Below are 19207 nucleotides of genomic sequence, written 5' to 3' on the forward strand. Positions count from 1 at the left end.
GCACAGTTGGAACGTGCTCAAAAGCATGGGGCAAAAGAAAATGTCCGGAGACGTAACATTTTCACCACTGAGTAATGATGCAGCGGGGTTGCGCTCGTTAAAGTCAGACACGGCACAATCCATAGCCAGCCGGTCGGTCTTTTCACACTTGGTATTTTCTAATACTTTATTGTTAGTGTTAATCATAGTTTATTAGTTTTAAGATATTACAGCTTTACTGTATTTATTTTTTTCTCCACCCTATTTTGCTCATTTGTTTTAAACTTCTGAAGTTGTTTTGTTATATTTGTAGAGTAGGGTGCACTTATTGAAAAATGTTCAATTGAAACATCCATCCATTTTCTGAGCCACTTCTCCTCACTAGGGTCGCGGGCGTGCTGGAGCCTATCCCAGCTGTCATCGGGCAGGAGGCGGGGTACACCCTGAACTGGTTGCCAGCCAATCGCAGGGCACATAGAAACAAACAACCATTCGCACTCACAGTCATGCCCACGGGCAATTTAGAGTCTCTAATTAATGCATATTTTTGGGATGTGGGAGGAAACCGGAGTGCCCGGAGAAAACCCACGCAGGCACGGGGAGAACATGCAAACTCCACACAGGCGGGGCCGGGGATTGAACCCGGATCCTCAGAACTGTGAGGCTGACGCTGTAACCAGTCGCCGCCTCAATTGAAACATTGAGATTTTATTATTGAACAAATTAACATTTATTGCCACAAAAACATACGTAAGTACCGATCATTGGAACCGTTGAGTACCGGTATAGATTATAGAAAATATGGTTATTTTAAATGTAAAAAATAATGTACAATATTAAAAAAGTAATATAAAACTACATTTAAAAAATACATTTTAAAAGACATTTCAAAGGAACTTAACACAAGATGTGTAAAAAAATGAACAATTAAAAAGTAAATACCAAGAAAGAAAAAATCAAATAGACAACCTCATGAAATGAAAGGAAATTTAAAAGGAATTTAAAGAATGAATTTCAAGGAAAATTTTGATTGAATTAGAAGAAATGTAAAAACTGGCATAAAGGGGTTGCTATGGTAGTTAATAAAGAAAGCACAAAGCAAGGTCCATATAAAGGTATGCTTGGATGAGTTTGGCGTGGAAGAACAAGCCCATCAAACATTCATTCATTTGTACCGTGGAGAGTCGGGATATCTGGGCCCTGATGGAGACCAGGTCTTCCTGCAGCAGTCTCTGCTGGTAGGCGATCTTGTGCACATGGGCGGGCTGCTCATGAAACAGCTCCATCTGCTGGTGGCACACGTCCAGCACGCTCTCCAGCTTGTCCTGAGGGGTGTGCTGTGTCATTTATATCTGTATGGTTTTATGTTCTATGGTGTGTGGCTGCCTTCACCTTATCCTGCTTCAGTGCGCTGATCCGCATTTCCAAATCTTTCAGGATCTTGTTTTGCTCGCACAACCGACTCAGTTTCACCTGCAGGGGGCGTTAAAGACCTTCTGAGTTAATATCAGAGCTTAAAAAGATGAATAAATGCCAATAAAGATTGTCAAGCAGGTAATGTTTCCCCTTCTTAGGGAGTATCAGAACAGAGCAGTCATAGGTGGGGCGGGTGTGTAGTTTGACACCAGCAAACTCAATTCTCCCACCCTGTTGTGTTGGAAGCAAGTATTGCTGAAAAAGCTGAAAAAAATGTCAATGAACATGAGTCAAGCAGGCATTTTTCTTCCTGCTGAGTTCATATCAGAGCCGTAACAGATGCGCGCCACGCCGGAAGTAGTTTACATGTCACGCCCGACCTTAGGCTGGCGCCGCCTTGCCGCCTGAAAGCGCACGTCACCGTGGCAATATCCCGCCTTCACTGTGTTCCGAGTCAAAGGCAAAGACGGATAATCGCCGGGACTTGTTTTAAGGTCATTACACAAAGAGGATGCGTCTACCTGACACCTTGCATTACAGTCAGGGAGGCAAAGCGTCTCATTAATAAAAGTGTCATTATGCGGGAGCAAAGCGTGGTTCACTTTATCAAGCATGAACATTTGTGTAATAATGTTCCGACGGGAACAAAGTGCTCTTCCATGTAGGAACTTGAACTGGTCACCATATGAATAATTGATCCTGCTTTTTAATTTAACCAACAGTGCCATTGTTGGATGTCATCCAAGTATTCATTTTACACTCATAAATATAGAGATACTAAAGCGTCTGTCCTCAGGCTTTACAAACACAGCAGGGCTCGCTTTTCATTAACAGTCAAGAGTTCTATTCATTTTTTTAAGTGTATTATAAGTACAAAGGAAGAACTTTACATAGTTGGATATCAAACTCGAGTTAGAAGGTGTATTAAAGTCGGACGTGCAATAAGGTGAATTAAAGTCCTACTTACACCTGAGGATCGATCAAGCAGTAGTTACAAGGTGAAGTCGTACTGGTTATAAGGGGAATTACATTTGTACTAGATGTAATGTGAAATTAAATCATAGTCGTTAGAAGGGGAACTAAAGATAAAATAGTTATAAAGTTAATTAATCTCATGCAAGTTATTAAGTGAATTAATCTTGTACTAATTATAAAGTGAATTAAAGTCGTACACATATCTGGGGATCAACCACTAGCTATAATGTGAAGACACAAGTGACCTCACAAATTTCTCCGATCGTTTGGCTTTTTTTTGTTTTGTTTTTCTGCTTTGACTTGGGAGCAAAAATTTGAGATATGACCGCTGTATGGTAGCAGTGAAGGCCTCTTACTTCACAACAAAGTTTGACAGATAATGAACAATTCTTCAAAAAATAAGAGGCTTCAAGGTGTTTTTTGGCACTCCCAGTTGAAGTTTACTGTCATGCTAAACAAAAAAACTAATACAACCACATAATTGCCTTAAAAATCCACCTAGCTTAATATTAATACATAGCGGTCAACTCTATAGACGAGCTAATGAATAGCATCGATGTGGCGGTGTTAATATGCTTTAAGTAATGGATGCTGAAACAAACACTGCAGCAACACATGTAGATAAATAATATAACAATATTCCACAGGCATATATTCTTTAGTTTCTGTGAAAAATGACGAATATTACTGCAGCTTACTGAATCAGTCGTTGGGAAACTCTTCTTTGTTTGTGTCTGTATGACTGTATTATACTGCTCCCCCAGAGGCCAAGTCACACACGGCAGAAGGAACCAGAATTTATTAATAATGATGCACAATCACTTATTTCTTTACATTGTATTCAATTATGTTATTACAGCATGTTTAAAAAAGTACAATAGTTTTCAGATTAATTAGTCATACACTAAAGTATCGAGCTAGTTATATGAATTAAAGTCGCCTTGTAATAATGTGAATTAAAGTGGTACTCACATCCACATCGCTCTCTGCGACCTTAACGGGCATCCCCGACTCCTTTAGCATTTTACTTCCAGCCACCTGAAAAAGGATCAATCCACACAATCCACATTTCACATCTTCCTCAAAGCTACGGAAAGTGAAACGGTGCAGAAACTAACGTAGATTGCACGCAGACTGCGATGCTGTGACGCAACCTCGCGTGCATGACCACAACAACAACAAAATAAATCACCACATCGCCTGTTGCCATGAAGACTACGATGGACACTTTGAAGCCCCGCACTAGTGGACGCGCCCACGAAATCCCATCGACTTACATGGGGCGGTCCAGTTCAAACAAATGACTTACAGCAGGGGTGTCAAACTCATTTTTGTCGCGGGCCACATTGTAGATACGGTTTTCCTCAGAGGGCCATTATGATTGTAAAACCATATCAATGTTTAATCATATTACACAGACAACAAATTGATGGATAACTAGTTTTGAAATTAGAAGTCAAGGATAATGGTTTGTTCAACTATTGTTCAAGTAACTGTAAAAGGGGTTTGGAGGAAAAACATGCTTACAATAGTTCATTACTATTTATTACATATGAATATTATAAGAAAATTTTGAACAGATTTTAGCAAGAATCATGGAAGTTGACACACATGATTTGCTTCCGCGGGCCACATAAAATGATGTGGCGGGCCTTGAGTTTGACACCTGTGACTTACAGGGTTCTACTGTGTGCTCATACCATTCGCCAATGTGGGGTGGGCACTTTTTATGGCAGCTCGTTTAGGCAGCAAATTAACTCACGGAATGGAAAAGTTAAGTGTTACGTGATGTTGGAACTACTACGGGACATACACTTTTACTTGTACCTATTTCAATTACAGTTATAATTTACAGCCCGTTTGAGGGAGAAAATTAACAGCGTTCAAATGAACCCTTTGCTGGTTATAGCGAAGCAGTGAAATCCTTGAGACTAAATTTCAAATGATCGACTACACTGATTTTGAGTTGGTGTGACATTTTTTGGGAGCGCTAATTAACTCATACTTTTATGTGTATCTGTATGTATGCATGTTTCGGTTACTGTAATAATGTTCAACCTCCTGTGGTGGAAAACTACTTGAGTACAAAGTAATTGCGCCCTCTGTTGGTTCAAAATGGCAGGACATGTTGGAACATGTAATTTAAAATTATTAAATTCTACATGCTTTGTGGATAAGAATGTGACCGTGATCAAATTCAACATTCATTCATTCATTCATTTTCCGAAACGCTTATCCTCACTAGCTATCTGAACTGGTCGCCAGCCAATCACAGGGCACATATAGACAAACAACCATTCGCACTCACATTCACAACTACGGGCAATTTTAGAGTTTCCAATCAACCTACCACGCATGTTTTTGAGATGTGGGAGGAAACCGGAGTACCCGGAGAAAACCCACGCAGGGAGAACATGCAAACTCCACACAGGCGGAGCCGGGATTTGAACCTTAGTCCTCAGAACTGTGAGGCAGATGTGCTAACCAGTCGACCACGTGGCGCGCTAATTCAACATCCATCCATCCATCCATTTTCTGAGCCGCTTCTCCTCACTAGGGTCGCGGGCGTGCTGGAGCCTATCCCAGCTGTCATCGGGCAGGAGGCGGGGTACACCCTGAACTGGTTGCCAGCCAATCGCAGGCCACATAGAAACAAACAACCATTCGCACTCACAGTCATGCCTACGGCCAATTTAGAGTCTCCAATTAATGCATGTTTTTGGGATGTGGGAGGAAACCGGAGTGCCCGGAGAAAACCCACGCAGGCACGGGGAGAAATATGCAAACTCCACACAGGCGGGTCCTCAGAACTGTGAGGCTGACGCTCTAACCAGTCAACATAATTAACTAAATTGATAAAGATTTTAAAAAAAGAAAATAATCAGTCATGCCTGTTGATGTTCATGGCAACCTTTTATCATTTGTTTACCTGTTCTAATTACTTTTTTAATTTACAACGCGCTTGGGCAGAAAATTACTTGAGTTTGAATTAATTGTGCCCTGTGCTTTTTGCCGTACATTTACTTTTAGACAATTCAATTCTACCTGATCAATTAAGTTCAACACAAAAAAAATTATACAATTATCATCCCCATTATTTTTTTTTGGCAGCCCATTTAAGGCAGCAGAAAAATCTGGCCTGATTTGAGGGTACTGTATTAGCAAGGCATGTTGCTAGAACCACTACAGAGTTTTACACTGATATAATTTTACTTGCACCTTTTTAGATTACAGTTTTAATTTGCAGCCCCTTTAGGCAGGAACCTATTTTTTGTTCTAGTTCAAATCCATTGCGCTCTGTGCCTGTTGCTGTCGCCATTCAAAAGACACACAGTTAACCTTGTGATTAATCTATAACATAGTAAGCAAATAGAAATAATTAAAAAGTAATTAAAAAATAAGTAAATCCTTAAGAATAAGAAAAAATTGATAACGCAAAACGATGATGACTGCTACAAATATTGTTCATCCATCAAGTGTTGTGATCACACAGTAGAAAGCCCGGCGTCATGGCAACACAAGGTGCAGCATTTCAGAGATGGTGCTAGAAGCAGCTGGCTTATTTGCCACCACCGAGCCACAGCCACCACAGCCACAACACATGCACTGCCGAGCCGTCCCATGCCCACTTCGCTACACCGGCGTCTTCCACATCGCTGTGTGTGTGTGTGTGTGTGTGTGCACGTGACAATGAGTGGGAGGGGGACACACATGGCGGCAAGAGACGTGATGCTGTTCAAGCATCAATTGAACAGTCGCCTTCACATGCACGAGCACGCTGTATATGGAAGTAAACAAACACGCTCCCACGCGCACACATAGCTTACGGTCATTAGAGGCCTGAGAGGCCCAGCAGTGCAGTGTAGTAGCAAACTGTGAACTGCAAGGATCAGGGGCTCTAGAGCTCTGATCTGTGAGTCAAAAAAAGAGCGGCAGTCACATGATGGCGGCCGCCTCTGGTTAAAAGACCGTGAATATTGTTATTATTTTGATTATTTGTGAGCTGGATGGTTGCATTTAAAGTTGTGACAGGGCTGGAGACGCGCTGGGCTAACATGCGTCAGGGTTGTTAAGCATGTCAGCGATGAGGCAATCAATAGAAAAACTAAGCTCTGACCTTCAGGTCCAGATACTCCAGGTCCTGCTTCAGCTGCTTGTACGTGTCGTCCACCTGCAACCAAACAATATTTTCATGTGACTATAAATCGCAATGTGATGATGAACGGTATGTGAATGCTGAGCGATTATGTAACAATCTCAAAATGCCAAAGGAAGAATTACATTTTGTACTTTAAGGCTAATAGTCAAATTATTTGCAAATAAAACATATAATAGTCAATACATTTGCAACCGATTTGGATATTTCCGATTTCCCCGCAGCCTTAAACGCATCATAACTTCATCGTTAAATGAAAAAACATGTCACTCCAATTAAAAAAAACATTTTTATCTGAAAAAACATTTTTTTAGAAATGTTTTTATCTGAAAAAAAACAACAAAACTCCCAGGAAATTTGAACTGCAGATCGCTTTTTCTTTTCAGCATTTCTGGCAATGCCATGACACGATTACGTTTACAATTTCATCTTTGATCTTGTTGTAGAATCCCCTAACAATATTTTACAATCAGTAAGTGTTTCATCTGTAAAAACATAACATTATTGGGCAAAAAATATAATTGTTCTTTCAGCATTCACACTCATATCAAGTAATATTTGCACGGATGATGAAAATGCCTCAGCCGATTTACAGTGAGTACGGAAAGTATTCAGACCCCCTTAAATTTTTCACTCTGTTATATTGTACCCATTTGCTAAACTGTTATATTGCAAACATTTGCTAAAATCATTTAAGTATTTTTTTTCCTCATTAATGTACAAACAGCACCCCATATTGACAGAAAAAAATTTTATTGTTGAAATTTTTGCAGATTTATTAAAAAAGAAAAACTGAAATATCACACAGCCATAAGTATTCAGACCCTTTGTTCAGTATTTAGCAGAAGTACCCTTTTGAGCTAATACAGCCATGAGTCTTTTTGGGAATGATGCAACAAGCAACTCATACATTTAACTCGGGTGCTGTCCATTTCTTCTGATCATCCTTGAGATGGTTCTACACCTTCATTGGAATCCAGCTGTGTTTGATTATATTGACTGGACTTGATTGAGAAAGCCACACCCCTGTCTATATAAGATCTTACAGCTCACAGTCCATGTCAGAGCAAATGAGAATCATGAGGTCAAAGGAACTGCCTGAAGAGCTCATAGACAGAATTGTGGCAAGGCACAGATCTGGCCAAGGTTTCAAAACAAATTTAAGGTTCCTTAAGAGCACAGTGGCCTTAAATGGAAGACGTTTGGGGACGATCAGAACCCTTACTAGAGCTGGCCGTCCTGCCAAACTGAGCAATCGGGAGAGAAGAGGCTTGCGAGAGAAGTAAAGAACAACCCAAAGATCAGAATCAGAATCATCTTTATTTGCCAAGTATGTCCAAAAAACTCACAAGGAATTTGTCTCCGGTAGTTGGAGCCGCTCTAGTACGACAACAGTCAATTGACAGAACAATTTTGAGACATAAAGACATTGACAAAAAAAAACAGTCACTGGGCAGTAAAGGGTTGCTAGTTATCTGGTAATGCCGGTACATTTATTATTTTTTTTGGGACAATTGTGCAAAAAGATGCAGAGTCCTCTAGCACTTAGAGCAGTTCGATTGACTAATATTGCAATAGTCCGGTGCAATGACCATTGTGCAAAGGGCGCCGAGACTTCAAGGAGTGTATACAGTTTAAAGTGACGAGTAGTGCGATAATCTGGGACACTGTTGGTTGTGCAAATGTTGCAGATACTCCTCAATCAGTGTGCAAATGGAGCAGATGCTACTCTGGCATGAGTGGCCAGTATTAGTCAACAACAGATATCCAAATAGTGCAGCGTGGCGAGACAACAGTGAGTGCACGAGTAATGTATAATTGGCCCGACAGAAATGTGACAACGAACTCAAGTCAAAAAATTGCCAGCATGTTGTAATGGAAATGTAGGTTAGGTGTTTAAGAAGTTGATCGCAAGAGGGAAGAAGCTATTGGAATGTCTGCTAGTTCTAGTTTGCATTAATCAGTAGCACCTACCTGAGGGAAGGAGCTGGAGGAGCTGGTGACCGGGATGTGGAGGGTCCGTGAGGATTTTGCACGCACTTGTCTTAGTTCTGGCAGCGTGCAAGTCCTCAAGGGTGAGTAGGGGGGTACCGACAATCCTTTCAGCAGTTTTGATTGTCCATTGCAGTTGGAGTTTGTCCTTTTTTGTAGCAGCACCAAACCAGACTGTGACGGAAGAACATAGGACTGATTTGATGACCGCTTTATAGAACTGCCTCAGCAGCTCCGGTGGCAGGCCGTGCTTTCTCAGAAGCCGCAGTAACTACATCCTCTGCTGGGCCTTTTTGAGGACGGAGTTGATGTTGGTCGCCCACTTCAGGTCCTGAGAGACTGTAATTCCCAGGAACTTGAAGGTCTCGACAGTTGACACAAGGCAGCTGGACAACGTGAGGGGCAGCTGTGGCGAAGGATGCCTCCGGAAGTCCACGATCATCTCTACAGTCTTGCGCGTATTCAGCTCCAGGCTGTGTCAGCTGCACCACAACTGCAGCCGCTCTGCTTCCTGTCGATATGCAGACTCGTCACCGTCCTTGATGAGGCCGATGACAGTGGTGTCATCTGCAAACTTCAAGAGTTTGACAGTCGGGTGCGCTGAGGTGCAGTCGTTCGTGTAGAGAGAGAAGAGCAGCGGAGAGAAGTTGTGTCTTCCCCAGTGCTGATGCTGCGTGTGGATGAGGTGGCCTCCCCCAGCCTGACCTGCCCGTCAGAAAGCTGTAAATCCACTGGCAGATGGCAGGTGAGACGCTGAGCTGGAGAAGCTTGGATGAAAAGAGTTCAGGGATGATGGTGTTGAACGCTGAGCTGAAGTCCACGAACAGGATCCTCGCGTAGGTCCCTGCACTGTCGAGGTGTTCTAGGATGAAGTGCAGTCCCATGTTGACTGCATCATCCGCAGATCTCTTCGCTTGGTAGGCAAACTGCAAGGGCTCCAGCAGGGGACCTGTGACACTCTTGAGGTGGTCTAGCACGAGACGTTCAAAGGACTTCATGACCACAGATGTCAAGGCGACAGGGCTGTAGTCATTTAGACCCGAGATTGCAGGTTTCTTGGGGACTGGAATGATGGTGGAGCGTTTGAAACAAAATGGTACTTCGCACAGTTCCAGAGCTCTATTGAAGATCTGTGTGAAGACTGGAGCGAGCTGGTCCGCGCAGACTTTGAGGCAGGATGGGGACACATGGTCTGGGCCTGCCGCTTAGTTAATCTTTTGTTGTTTGAAGATGCGTCTCACATCCTGTTCATGGATGGTTAACGCAGAAGTCAGAGGTGTGATTGTGGTCGGGGGTGCGGCCGGATGGGTGTGGGGTGTGAAAGTGTCCTTTTCAAATCTGCAGTAGAAGGTATTCTAGTCGTTGGCTAGTGTGCTATTGTTCTCAGCTTGGGGATATCGTCGCTTGTAATTAGCCAGCGATTGGAATGCATGCCAGACTGATTTAGAGTCGTTAGCGCTAAACTGTTTTTCCAACTTTGCTGCATAGTTCTCCTCTTTGCAATGTTAATTTCTTTAGTCAGCTGGTTTCTAGCTCGATTATACAGGGCCCTGTCCCCGCTCTGATATGCGTCCTCCTTAGCTTGGCGAAGCTGCTTAAGTTTAGCAGTGAACCACAGCTTGTTGTTGTTGAATGTGATCTGAATGTGGATCTGCAAGGAGGAATGGCAAGGAGGAATGGCAGATGATCCCCAAATCCAGGTGTGAAAAACCTCATTCCCAAAAAGACTCATGGCTGTATTAGCGCAAAAGAGTGCTTCTACTAAATACTGAGCTAAGAGTCTGAATACTTATGGCTGTGTGATATTTCAGTTTTTCTTTTTTAATAAATCAGCAAAATTTTCAACAATAAATTTTTTTCTCTCTCAATATGGGGTGCTGTGTGTACATTAATGAGGGAAAAAAATTAACTTAACTGATTTTAACAAATGGCTGCAATATAACAAAGAGTGACATTTTTAATATGGTCTGAATACTTTCCGTACCAACTATATCTTTTCACAGAAGTGTTGCCACTTCCACGGCCACAATTCTAATAACACAAATCACTGTAAAACATCGTCTGGACTGGGACTGACGATGTCACATCCACAGTCACCCAAGCAGCCAAAGGAGAAAGCAGCCAGGGAAGCTACATGCTACGTGACAAAAAAGCACCACACGAAAGCTGGCCAGCCAAGAACATGAGACACACTGCTGCTTCTTCGTACACATGAACACGTGCCAAGATGACCGATGATGAAGACTGGAGGTAGAGGCTGCCACTAAACACATTGTTGACCTTGACTGTCAACTATGAAGCAATTTAATCGTGGTGAGACGTCAGAAACCTGACTTCATGACCATTTCAACAAGGGAGTCAAAAATGTTTCCTTACAAGGTTGCATACAGAAAAATCAAAGGATGCAAGGGTGACTTGGATATTTCTCAACTTGAATTCATGAAACACAGTAGAACCAATCCATCAAGCAATATTTTATATTATATATTGTTAATGTCTTATTCATTTTTTTTAAAAAAACTGCTACATCGCAGCTTTACAGTAAAGGTGATGAGGCACATAGTTTAGGATTTTGGGGTGGCCCACAGCCGTGTATCCCACTAGATTAGATGTGACCCTGCACTGAGCAAGTGCTAATCATTTGCGGTCTGGATGGGAGGGGTGAGTGTCAGTCTCCAGAAGTCTCCAATAGCACTACAAAACATCACAAGATTTGTTGCTCGTCGTCGTATGTTGTTTTTTGAAAAAAATTCTAAAAGGGTCCTAAATGTCACTCAATATAACGACTAAGTGGTGACACTGAGGAGCCGCTAGCTTCGTCACAACACCCTGACATCCAAAGGCTGCAGTGTTAGTAGAGAATAACATTAGCTAACGGTGTTACGAGCATTAGCTTCTGATAACCGGCAATTGAATGTTCAGCTCTGCAGTTGACGTGGGGGGGGGGGACCCCTACGTGACGCTAATGAACAACTGCTTTGGCGGCTTGATGAAATGCTGCCTCTGGGAGTGAAAATGCAATTGAATCTTGAGGGATATGTCATTTCACTTGCAGTCTGGACTCGGAGGGGTGAGTCTCGGAGTCTCTAGAACAGGAATGTCAAACTCATTGTAGTTCGGGGGCCAAATGCAGCCTAATTTGATGTCAAGCAGGCTGGAACAGTGAAATCATCACATACTTAAAATAGATAAAGTTTTCCCTTTGTTTTAATGCAAGGGTAAAATACATTCAGAAAACCTCAATATTTGTCATTTTTTTATGATTACACAAAAAAAAGAGATTCTTAAGAAAAATTTGTTTCAGTTTATCATCTACATTTGTGCATAATACCTGATTACAGTGATTGTATTTAATGGGATAAAACAAGTCCCAGGTATTTGGAACTGAAAACTATTGTATTGCACTTAAAATTAAATCAATTATGAAGATTTAAAAATGATTTTCTCTTCATTTTCTACATGAGCAAATTCTTTCTCAAAGTTGTCCCTAACCCCAAATATATTTTTTACTTTCAAATTTATCCTGCAGGCCGGATTGAACCTCCTCGGGGGCCAGTTTTGCCCTGCAGACCGTATGTTTGATACCTGCTCTAGAAGAATCCCATTACACAAAAAGTGGCTATTTTTGTTGCCAGTCACTTTTTGGAGAACAAAAGTTGCTAGAAGGGTCGGAAAAGTGGCTAAAAATAGAGACAACATCTCTACTTTGGCAAACACTGTGTAGCCGCTCGCTTTGTCGCAACGCTCCATCTCCACCCCAGGTCATCGTGCTAACGAAAGCTACACTCGGCCTTTGCAGAGACAGAACCACCTCACCAAAACAGAGTGATGTACAGTGTGCTGTTATTTGTCCTTTGTGTATTTTTTATCGCTATGTGAATGATATCTTACGAAATACAATGGTAAACAACGGGTTTCTTTCATAGGGGCAACCTCTACCTGGCCTCGCTATGGTGAAGGCGGTCGGGCGGGCCGCCCACCTGGGTGTCGGCCAACAGACTGAGTTGGGATAGCGCAGGCGGGGGGCCGACGGCGACGAGGGCGCCGGCGGCTGACAGCCCGTGGCGCTGCAGCTGCGCCAGCGCGTGCTGCCGTGCAGCCGCCATCTTTGCCTGCTGGCGGCGCAGCTGAATGAGGAGCAGGGTGAGCTCGTCGGGCTGTCCGCCGTCATCATTATGACCACACACACACACCAGAGTGTTACATTTCCACCAAGTAGTGCAGTTCACTTCAGTTTCCTAGCGCACACGTCTTTTACCGTCATACGATGAGAAAGGCACTGATTTAACTTAACCATAACCTTGAAACCCTAATGCTAACTTGAAACCCTAACCCTTGTTTGAAACCCTAACGCAGGCTTGAAATCTAAATTCTGATTTGAAACACCATTTCGAAAACATAACCTTTGCTTAAAAGACTTATTTACAATCCTAACCCAGGCTTTCAACCACGACTTGAAACCCTCACCCTGGTTGAAACTCCACTGGAACCCCAAAACCTAATTTAAAACCATACCTCTGGCTTTACCCCTGAAACCTTTTGAAACCATAACCTTGGCTTGAAAGCCTATTTTGAGAAGGAAAAACCTTGTTTGAAACCCTAACGCAGGTTTGAAACCCTAATTAAAACCACACACCTCATTTGAAAGCCTAATGCTGGCATGGAACCCAATCCCCAACTTGAAACCCTACCCTAGGATTGAAACCCTAGCTTGGAACCATAACTTGAAACCCTAACACTGAATAGAAACCCTAGTCTGATACCGTAACTCTGGCTTCAACCATATGACGTTTGAATCCCTAACCCAGGTTTAATTTGAAACCCCAACTTGAAAACATAATACTTGACTTGAAACCCTAACCATAATCTGAAACATTAACTCTGGCTTGAAACCATAATTTGAAATCTAAAACCTTGTTTGAAGCCCTAGCACACATTTAAAACCCTAAATTGAAAACCTACCTTGAAACCGTTAGCCCCCGTTTGAAACCATAATCCAGACTTGAAACCCTAAATCTGGGTTGAACCTTAACTGACTTGAATTGCAAAAAATCCAAAGTTAGAGGATCAGTACTACAGTACATCACAGTTAATAAGTGCAGGCGTCATAGAAATCTATTACATGTACAATAGTGGTTGTTAAATGGGTTGAGATGTTTTTTTTTTTTTTTTTTTTTTAAAGGACATTTTAGTTGAGTCAGACGTACCGTTTTGCCGTGGAGGCTTGGCGCGCTGACCGTGTGCATGATGTAGTTGGAGGGAGGCAGCGAGCACCTCTCGATGGTGGATGGCTGCAGCACACAAAGCCCATTTAATATAATTTCTATACTGAAATATGTCACTACACCAAAGACAATACAGCATTGACTAAACACAGTTGTAACTGCTCTCACGGACTGTGTGGCCACTTGCACGGAAGGCACTGATACAATAATAATGATGGTCAGTGGCGCAAACGTCCATTGTCACAATGACTGACACGAACGCGTGTCATTAAATGGTCAGGCAAAACAAATGAGCACTTGTGACAAACTCTCCCAATGACATTCACGTGTCTCCTATTTTCATCATTTCTCGGTGAAATGACCCTTGTTTGAAACCCTAGCCCAAGCTTTAAACCTGATTTCGAAACCCTAACCCTGACAGTGTTGGCGAAGTTCATTTTCTACGCGTACTAGTTTGAAATTCAGTAAAAAAACAAATTTAAAAGGAGCTAATTCAGTTCGTAGTTCATAATTACAAATTTTGAACTAAGTTCACTTGTTGAACTATTTCATAGGTTGTTGTTGTTTTTCTCAATATGTTGCTACAAAGGTCCAGAAGATCATATAGTGTCTATATATGGTGATATATTTTTAAGGTCAAAATATAACAAGTTCAACACTGAACCCTGACATAAAACTTTCATTTGAAAACCTAACCCTACCTTTTGACCCTAAATTGATATCCAAACCCTAGTTTGATAATCCGAACCATGTTTGAGCCTAAAGCCAGGGTTAACCATGGTTTAAAATCTCAAATTTGAAACCCTAAATCTTGTTTGAGGCCGTAAACCCTCTTTCAAACCTCTTAACTTGAAACACAAACCCTGCTTTAAAACCCAAATATGAAACACTAACCCAAGCTTGATATCCTAGTCCTGATTTGAAATCCTAATTTGAAAATGATAACATCACTTGGATCCCTAATTTGAAACTGTAACCTGTGTTCAAAACCTTAGTTTGCAACCCTAACCCTTAATGAAAACCTTACTCTGAAACGCCAATCCTGACGTGAAACCGTAATTTGAAACCCTCATGATGATTTATAATCCTAACACAACTCTAATTTGTACCCCTAAACCAGTCTTGAAAGCATCCATCCATCCCTTTTCTACACCGCTTATCCTCACTAGGGTCGTGGATATGCTGGAGCCTATCCCAGCTAAGAGGTGTGGTACACCCTGAAGTGGTTCCCAGCCAATCGCAGGACACATACTGTATAAACAAACAACCATTTGCAATCACATTCACACCTACGGACAACAGTCTTCAATTAACCTACATGTATTTGGGATGTGGGAGGAAACCAGAGTACCCGGAGAAAACCCACGCTGGCATGGGCAGAACATGCAAACTCCACACAGGCGAGGCCGGATTTGAACCCGGGTCCTCAGAATTGTGAGGCAGACGTGCTAACCAGTTTTTCACCGTGGAGCCCGGGCTTGAAACCACAACTTTAAAACCCTAAACTTGAAACCTTAACACTGTTGAAACTGTAGCCCTGAGATGTAACCCAAATATGAAATTCTAACTGAGGCCTGAGTTAAATCATAATCCTGCGTTAAAACTCTTTGATTGAAACGCAACCCTAACGTGAAACCCTAATTTGAACTCTTGATTGAAACCCTACCCTAACGTGAAACCCTAATTTGAAACCATAACCCAAACTCCAATTTGTACCTAACCCTGGTATGAAACCCTACCCCAGGCTTGAAACCCTTGTGTGAAACAGTAACTCTGAAAACAAAACCATAACCCTTGTTTGAAACGGTAACCCAGGCTTGAGACCCTAATTTGAGAGCCTATGACATTACCTTGAAGACTTGAGACTTGGTCCTGCGAGGTGAAATGGCAAAGGGGGTGTCCACCACCGACGCATCAACTATGGGTCTCACTGTCACACGGTCAGCCGGCGTGTGCGGGCGGCGGGCGGGCGACAAGGTCCTGCTGGTGCCCGGCGGAGGCCCTGGAGGCGGGATGTCGGCGGGCGAAGGCGGTACAGACACGCAACGTGGCGGCCCACTGTGCTTGGCGGCCGGCGGCCTGGCGCCAAAAGGGTAGTCCGGGGCCGGTGTGTAGAGGGGCGCAGTGGGGCTACCGTGACGGTACTGCTGCCGCTGCTGCCACTCGTACAGCTGCAGGACGGTGTTGGAACTAGGGCCGCCAAGCTCAGGTGTGAGGCGGAAGTGGCTCAGGCGGTCCTGGGCGTACTTGTACTCGCTGTGGCGTGCCAGCGGGGGGCTGTGGCGGGGCGTCTTTGGCAGGGTCTGGCGTGAGTCCAGGGTGCCAAACTTGGGTTGGGAGGGCGGCGTTCGACGGGGGAGGGTGTTTTCTCGGGATGGAGGACTGTCACAACACAAGAATACACACAGATGAACTTTTGTTATTGATCAAATGTATTTTCCACCCTAATTTGCAAATACATTCTTTCAAAATCAGACAATGGGATTTTCTGGATTTTTTTTCTCATTTTGTCTCTCATAGGTGAGGTATACCTATGATGAAAATTACAGGCCTCTCTCTTTAAGTGGGAAAACTTGCACATTTAGTGGCTGACTCAATACTTTTTGGTCCCACTGTACATGCTACGGGATCATAGTTTGTGGTACGTACAGTTTAAACTCTTAATATACACTACAAGCCAAAGGTTTGGACACACTTTCTCATTTAATAGTATGACAAAGTGGTGGTGCATCAAATAATGAGCAAAGTCCGAATACTTATGTACACTGGGTCATGTTGTCATCATGAGGGAAAAACAATGAATGTATTTCATTTTCGAATACGGCTGTAACATAAAATGTGGAAGAAGTGAAGCACTCTTAATACACTGTGGATACACTGTATACTAGGGGTTGAACTGACAGTCGACTTATCAGGTGTTTTTTTTTTGGCATCTTGTCTTCAATTAGCCAATTTACAGAGGATTTTCGACTCGCCCTTAGTTGAAGAATGATAATCCACTGGACTATACTGCTCTATGGAGCATTGATTAATCGACTTCGACTTGACTATCATCACATTATAGTCAACTACAAAAAAAATCTATAGTCTATTAAATACCTACTGTATATGTCCACAAATAATTACCTTTGGCATCATTTTTGCCACCTACCCTTGGTGTTCAGCTTTCTGCACCTTGACCCACTGCTCCACCTGCTCCAGAGTACTCCTCCTCCTCATCTCCTGAGGGGCTTCCGGGGCCCTTTGGTACGTCCCCGCCGCGATTCCGTTAGGCTCCAAGATGGGGCTCGGCGTCTCCACCAGGCCATTTCTTGCACCAACGCCCGAGGGCAGCGTGGAGGCAGACCGTGAGGGCGCTCGAGACGGTACCCTGGACACGGGCGCTGATGAGGACGCCTGGCCCGGCGGCGGGAGGGCGGCGGCCGTGGGGTTGGCGGGCAGGGAGGCGTGGGTGTCCATCTCCACGGCGACGGGAGAGTCTTTGTGGAAGCTGCAGCGGTCGCCTTGGTTGAGATGTATGGGCTCCAGGAGAACCTCGTGGACGGTGGGTCTCTGGGGTTCGGGAGCCTTGTGGTTGATATGATTGGTGTGCGTGACAGTCTGATGACGCATCATGGGGAAGTGATCTGACTGGTCAGATGCTCTGTGGAGAGTGAAGCAGCCATGAACGACTTATAATATTTGTAAACCCAAGCTTGAAACCCTTATTTGAAACGCTAACCATGCCATGAAATCCAAATTTGAAACCCTATATTCCTTGTTTGACACCCTAGATTATTTGACACCCTAAATAAATCCTGAAACCTCTATTTCAAGCCAATTTTAAACCCTCACCCTGGTTTAAAACCACTATTTGGAAATCATAACCTAGGCTTTAAAAAACCCTAAATTGAAACCTGAACCCTGACTTAAAACATTAATTTGAAACTTTTCACACTTGTTTAAAACCCTAATCCAGGCTTGCAAATTTTATTTTAAAACCCTAACCATTTCTTTAACCCCTAACCCAGGATTGAAACCTCAACCCTTGTTTGAACTTCTAACCCAGGCCTAAAAGCCTAACCCTTTTGAAACCCTATTGCCCGCTTTAAACCCGAATTTGAAGCCCTAACGCTGGCCTCAAAACTTAATTTGAAGCCTTAATTTGAAACGCTAACCATGGCTTGAAACCCTAATTTAAAACCCTAATTTGATAACATAACCCTTGTTTGAAACCCTATCAAGAAGGCTTACTCTGATTTTAAACCCCATTTTTGAATGGCTCCCTGATTGTCATTTGAAGTCATTGTGACTCAGGTCAAAATGCAGAATGCTTCGCTGGGATTTTACAGCGGATTGCTTTAGGCCAATGGTTTTTAATTGCATGTGTGAGGGCAGCCGATGTGTTTGTATTTGTTTGTGTGTGTTGGTGTGTGGGTGTGTGCGAGTTGTCGTACTGCTGTCTTGTTGCCAAGAACACTTTGAATTTAATTTCGTCTGACCTGACTTTTTGGAGACTTGCTTAAAGGGCAATTTAAAGCTCCACTGGTTATGTTCAGAAGGGACGTTGGAGGGTTAAGTGACGGTCAGGTCAGGCTTGGAGGGCAAAAAGGAATATCGCTGCTCCAAAAGTAGAACCATTCAACCAGAATGTTCAGGGAAATACATTTTTAAAAAACAAAAAAAATGGGTATTTTTGTGGGGCCAACACAGAAGGGTGACATTCATGCCAAAGAGGAAAAGTGGGAAGACAACCATAGTATAGTACAGGAAATCAAATGAACTGCTTCACAATGTGCGCGTGTGTGTGTGTGTGTGTGTGTGTTCCTGACCTGATGCCGGTGTCGACGGGACCGCTCAAATTGGCAGCCTGGTTCATGGCCCTCAGCCAGGTGTTCATGTCCTCCTGCGTGTCGGCGCTGAAGTAGTATGTCCGCATGCCCGTGTGCTCTGCCTGAGAGCCAATTACAGAGCTGCGTTTGTAAACGGACGAGCACGTTCCAGTGTGGCCGGCCTGCGGGGGGAGACAACGAGCACAGCAAAGGTGTCACAACATCTGACCGACCAGAGTGGCGACAAGGAGGCACAGAGGACACGGAGCACACCAACAAACGTGGAAAAAGACAACAGCGGCAGCCAGTCATGACCAACAAAGACACAGCTTCTGACCAATGAGAGGGAAAGAACACAATAAACAACAACAACAACAACAAAATGTGTCCTCAGAAATGTCTACTCAATGGTGTTATTTTTGCACGTGTGTGTGTGTCAGTGATTTTGCATGTTTTTCTTTATTTCTGTGTGTGTCTATCTTTGTGTTTGTGTTCTTTGTGGTTGTCTGTGACTCTGTCTGACTGTGTGTGTGTGTGTGATTGTGTCTGTTACCGTGTGTCTGTGACACTGTGTTTGTGTGTGTGTGTGTCTGCCTGTGTGCATCTTTGTGTGTAAAAATGTGTATGTCTATGTATGTATGTATGTCTCATCT

At 43.2% G+C, this 19207-nt stretch overlaps 1 protein-coding gene across 10 annotated transcripts in view; it reads right to left on the reverse strand.

Moving 5' to 3' along the window:
- plekha7a (pleckstrin homology domain containing, family A member 7a) overlaps positions 1–19207 on the reverse strand; it is a 126923-nt gene that overhangs the window by 14674 nt on the left and 93042 nt on the right. For 9 of the 10 annotated variants that reach the window (XM_061774063.1, XM_061774061.1, XM_061774062.1 and 6 more), the window contains 9 exons: positions 18555–18736; positions 16895–17386; positions 15594–16125; positions 13726–13809; positions 12499–12675; positions 6488–6541; positions 3343–3408; positions 1372–1452; positions 1155–1304 (listed from right to left, as the gene is read on the reverse strand). In XM_061774063.1, coding sequence (XP_061630047.1) covers positions 1155–1304; positions 1372–1452; positions 3343–3408; positions 6488–6541; positions 12499–12675; positions 13726–13809; positions 15594–16125; positions 16895–17386; positions 18555–18736 — 1818 coding nt within the window. The remainder of the gene's footprint in view (positions 1–1154; positions 1305–1371; positions 1453–3342; positions 3409–6487; positions 6542–12498; positions 12676–13725; positions 13810–15593; positions 16126–16894; positions 17387–18554; positions 18737–19207) is intronic. The other variant, XM_061774065.1, reaches the window with a different exon arrangement.

The sequence above is a fragment of the Phyllopteryx taeniolatus genome, chromosome 5, assembly GCF_024500385.1.
Source record: "Phyllopteryx taeniolatus isolate TA_2022b chromosome 5, UOR_Ptae_1.2, whole genome shotgun sequence".
Taxonomy (NCBI): domain Eukaryota; kingdom Metazoa; phylum Chordata; class Actinopteri; order Syngnathiformes; family Syngnathidae; genus Phyllopteryx; species Phyllopteryx taeniolatus.